This window comes from Gracilinanus agilis, chromosome 3 (genome assembly GCF_016433145.1).
Source record: "Gracilinanus agilis isolate LMUSP501 chromosome 3, AgileGrace, whole genome shotgun sequence".
In the NCBI taxonomy this organism is placed as follows: Eukaryota; Metazoa; Chordata; class Mammalia; order Didelphimorphia; family Didelphidae; genus Gracilinanus; species Gracilinanus agilis.
The window spans coordinates 87,252,887-87,258,095 of record NC_058132.1 but is presented as its reverse complement, the minus strand read 5'-3'; the positions used below and the strand labels follow the sequence as shown (position 1 = coordinate 87,258,095).

Genomic DNA, 5,209 nt, shown 5'->3' with positions numbered 1-5,209 from the left:
ACTGCCTGGTCTTTAATAAATATTCGGTGATGCCTACCCTTACCAATCTTCCACCTATGAGACAATACACCGAAGTACAAGGGTTTAAAAAATAAATAAATAAATGAATGAATATTTGGTGAATAAATAAACGAGGTGTTAAGTGAGACTGTTAGATGGCTAGTATATGTCAGATGCAGAACTTGAATGTGTCTTCCTGACAGCCAAATTATTCCTCTACTGAATAAGCACACCAACTCTAAAATGTGCATAATCCTTTTAACACTTTTTGCTTTGCCATAATTTCTCATGAAATCATTCCAAATATGTCTGATAAGAAGTGACTAAATAGCACTAAAAGAAGGGAGGTAAAGTCTTTGAGGGTGACGGGTAAGATTTAAAGCAAAGAACCCCTTTCCAAGGAACAATATTCTGTATGTTGGAATCTAGGAGGAACCTTAAAGGCCATGGAGCTCAATTCCCTCAGTTGACAGTTTTCCTTATCAGGCTTTAAAGTCCTATTGCACCTTGCCAACTAGGCATGACATGAACCCCATTTACAGTATTGTTATGTACCTCAGACTGTTATTTCCTAAGATACTGGGCATCAATCTATACAGTTCCCTGTTTACACAATTAAATGTTGAATTTTACAAATATAGACACCAAATCAGTGATTCCCAAAGTGGGCACCACCGCCCCCTGGTGGGTGCTGCAGTGATCCAGGGAGGTGGTGATGGCCACAGGTGCATTTATCTTTCCTATTACTTGCTATTAAAATTTTTAAAAATTAATTTCCAGGGGCGCTAAGTAATATTTTTCCTGGAAAGGGGGCATTAGGCCAAAAAAGGTTGAGAACCACTGCACCAAATAAATGCTACTAAATGAGGGTAAGGGTCAAAATGGAGGATAATAATTCTGGGGAATTTTTCCTCTCAGGTTAGGATGACTCCATCTGTCCAACAATCCAACATCTCCTACTTCCAAGTCACTGAATTCATTCTTTTGGGGCTTCCAGGCATTCACAGCTGGCAACACTGGCTCTCCCTACCCCTGGCATTCCTCTACCTCTCAGCTCTGGCTGCTAATCTTCTCATCCTGCTGACCATCTGGCAAGAGGCTGCTCTACATCAACCTATGTATGAGTTCCTGGGCATCCTCTCTGTTGTGGACATAGGACTAGCCACCGCAATCATGCCGAAGATCCTGTCCATCTTCTGGTTTGATGCCAAAGCCATCACCCTCTCTGGGTGCTTTACTCAAATGTTTGCCATCCATTGTTTTATGGGCATGGAGTCAGGCGTCTTCCTCTTTATGGCTATTGACAGATACATAGCTATTTGCAATCCTCTCCGCTACCCCTCCATCATCACAAGTACCTTTGTCTTAAGAGCTTGTGCATTCCTAGTGCTTAGGATTGTCCTATTGGCCATGCCAGTGCCTGTATTGGCTGCTCAGAGGAATTACTGCTCCAAAAATGAGATAGATCACTGTCTATGCTCCAACCTGGGAGTCATCAGCTTGGCCTGTGATGATAAAAAACCCAATCGTATTTACCAACTTATCCTGGCCTGGATGGTAATGGGTACTGACTTGATCATAATCATCTTTTCTTATATACAGATCCTTCGCTCTGTGCTGAGATTGAACTCTGCAGAAGCTGCGTCCAAAGCCCTGAGTACCTGTAGCTCCCACCTCATTCTCATCTTCTTTTTCTACACAGCCATTGTTGTACTTTCTGTAACTCACCTGGCAGGGAGAAAATATCCCCTAATTCCTGTGCTCCTCAACATACTGCACAACGTCATCCCCCCAGCCCTCAACCCCATGGTGTATGCACTCAGGACCCATGATCTTAGGGCAGGCTTCTATAGAGTGCTGAGACTAGGTCCATGACAAACAAATCCAACACATCAAAAGTGAAAGCTGGAATTCAACCCCACTTATTCTTATTCCAAGCCACATGTATTTTTCCCTTAAAAGATAAAGATCAAACTTTTAAATTTAGTTTAATTAGAATTATATATTTTGTTTTTTTATGGTCACCTGTATCTTTGTTTTGTTAAGAATTCTACCTATTTACATGAATGCAATGGAATATTATTGTGTTGTGAGAAACAAATGAATATGATGAATACAGAGATGCCCAGGAAGACATATCGAAAATGAACCAATGTGAAGTTAGAAGAACCAGTAACAAAATATACAGGGTACAAAAATATAAATAGATAATGATGACAATAAATCGCAAGTAATGCTTTGTAATTGTGACCAAGCTTGAATCTAATGAAGGGACATAAAGATGAACCCTCTATCATTTCTTTTTGTAGATGTAGCGAATTTTGTGAATGGAATAATACATGTTATGTATAATCTGGTTGATATGTTTATTCGTTTTTCTCAACACTTTCTTCTTTTATTTTTTCACCTTTACTCTCTAAAGCAGTGATTCCCAAAGTGGGAGCCATTGCCTCCTGGTGGGTGCTGCAGAGATTCGGGGGGGGGCAGTGATGGCCACAAGTGCATTTGGGGACAGTGAATAATTGTAAGGGGGCAGTGATAGTATGTGACAAGGGGCACTAAGTAATATTTTTTCTGGAAAGGGGGCGGTAAGCCAAAAAAGTTTGGGAACCACTACTCTAAAGGATGGTTCTCTTGTAGGGGGAGATGGAAAGATATATTAGGATACATAAATTATATGAGCACAAAAGAATTCAGTAAATGTTTTTAATGAAAATAATGAAATAGCTAGAATTTAGGTGGTGCTATTATAATTTGCAAAGTGCTTTATAAATATTACCTAAGTATATCTTCATAACAACCCTGGGAGATAGGTGCTAAACTCTCCATTTTATAGATAAGAAAATCGAGGTAGAAAGAGGCTAAGATTAATTTATGTAATACGAATCTTACAAACATCTAGTAATATTAACTCCAAAATATTTTATGCATTTCCTAGTTCTTTTGAATGCAACTTCTTGATCATTCCTGTCTGTTTTGTTAATACAATGTAGAAATGCAAATAATTCTGTGGATTTTTTAATCTTGATATTATGCTGAATGTAGCAATTGTGTCAATTAGTGTTCTTAGTGATTATCTAGGATTTTCTCATATCAAGCTCCTTTTATCTAGCTAGCTACTATGTGTTCATGAGTGCTTCTGTTTCTTTTGTATTTGTTCTTCCCTGATCTTAGGTGAATGAGTATACTGAAATGGAATTTTCTAGGGAATTATTTTATGAATTTAACAATCCAAAGGTCTCAGTCAGAATCAGAGTCTGTCAAACTGGTAGTGACCAATGACAAACGAAGTACCTGCAGAAAGATATGGAAAGGTAGTCACTCAAGGTCCATCAGAACTTTGAGAGACTGTGATTCAATTATGATGGAGAGAAATACCATCTATGGACACTAGAAATTTACTAATCAGTATAGTTTAGCAAGACAACACCTAAGGCAATTTCATGAAGAGAGAAAAAGACTAATAGGATCAGGAGTAAGGAGATTCTCCTTGGCCAAACATATTATCTATATATACCTTATTGTTATTGTATTTTAAGTTAGAACTCATTCTTCCCAGGGACCTTTTGTGTACGAGGGAATTGTACCAAGTTTGGGAATAATTCTTTTATAACTATTGTTCTTGCTATATGTATTCAGTAAATTCTTTCTGTAAAATTGAGAGTTTAACTGGTTGATTAACACTAGAAAGTACACTCGTGAGAACTCATGACATAAAGGAGAAGGAAACCTAGACACTCAGGATTATCCTTCGACTCATTAGGGAAGAAATTGAAGAATCCAAACTATGAGTATGAATGTCTAGGAAATAAGCTCAGGAGAATTTTTATATAATCATTTTATTATTTGCAAATAATTCTGTTCTTTTAAGATTCATTGTCCTTACAATGGGATTTATTTATTTCCTGTGTCTTTGCAAAATTTGTTTGATGCTAATTGTGAAGTTTGATTGGGATGTTTTTTGATTAACCTAGAATTCATGTTGGTGTACTATACATTTTCTAGAGCTATATTTTGTTATTTCCTTCCAAAATGTTTGGACAATTTTCCAGTATGGCTTCCTAAAAGATGTAATTTCTACTTTTCTGGAAGACATTTAGCATTGGTGCTATCTCTTATCACCTGATTTTCAAGCAAGTATTGGAAAAGGGAGCACCAGGAGCATAAGACTAATGAGGAAATAGTTATCGTTTTTTTGCCAAAATTATTTTGTGTGGGTTCCTTCAATTTTACCCTTTCTGTCATTATTATTCTTGCTCTCTTTGGGATCATTTTACTCGTGATATTCTTATTGAATAAAGGAATAAATGCAGCTTTAAATTATACTATATTTAAATCATTTTGAACTGGTTGAGTGACAACTGCAAAAAAGTCATCAAAACATCAGTTTTGAAGGAATTTCCTAGTAGCATGCTTTATTATATTCTGCTTAATATTCTTATCAAACATGGATAAAAACAAGTGATATTCCTTTCAAATTCACGGACATGCATTGTGAGAGGGTACACTTAGGTCAGTGGAGATGGAAACAAAATACAAAAATATCAGGATCATCTAAGACATTGAACTAAATAGAATAAGGTAAATTTAATAAAAAGTAACTATAAAGTTTTTCATTTGGGTCAAAGAAAACCCTTCACAATTGGATGATTGGTGAAGAATATCTATCTATCAATATATGTGTGTGAATACATGTAAAATATGCATCAGTTCATCTAAGAAAAATATTTAGGAGGTGTCAGTGTAATAGAAGCTCAGTAAAAATAAAAAGTGCAACATAGCAGCCAAAAAAGTCAAAATGATAATAGGCTACATAAAAAAGTTTACTTTCTAGGGCCTTTGCTCTTCTTGGAATATATATGTAATATTGTATTCAGTTCTCAACACCACCACTTTGGAAAAATGTTAAATGAGAAAGAGTCCATAGAAGGGTCACAAGGATGGTAAAGTCCATTTAGGTCATAATGTAAAAAGATTGGTTGAAGAAAGTATATTTTTTAATCTCTCAGAAGTGACTTATGAGGATGCAAAGGCTTTCTCCAAATCCTTATGCTGAATTAGCTTAGCTATTTTCTAATTCATCCTAGAGAGCAGAGATAGAAGTAATGGACTAAAATTTCAGAGTTAGATTTTGGATTGTTGAAGGGAAAAAATTCTTTAAAACAGAAGTATACAAATATGGAGTGGTTCAGGGGATAGAATGTTCCCT

At 36.2% G+C, this 5,209-nt stretch overlaps 1 protein-coding gene across 1 annotated transcript; it reads left to right on the top strand.

The window, feature by feature from the left end:
• The first annotated feature begins 924 nt into the window (after positions 1-924).
• Positions 925-1,875, top strand: LOC123241102 (olfactory receptor 56B1-like). Its single transcript, XM_044668804.1, has one exon. It carries the CDS (start codon positions 925-927, stop codon positions 1,873-1,875), a length of 951 nt encoding a protein of 316 aa, XP_044524739.1.
• Positions 1,876-5,209: the final 3,334 nt, after the last annotated feature.

What these genes read in the sequence shown, in the direction of transcription:
- LOC123241102 (XM_044668804.1), top strand. Translation starts at nt 925, where the DNA reads ATGACTCCATCTGTCCAACAATCCAACATCTCCTACTTCCAAGTCACT.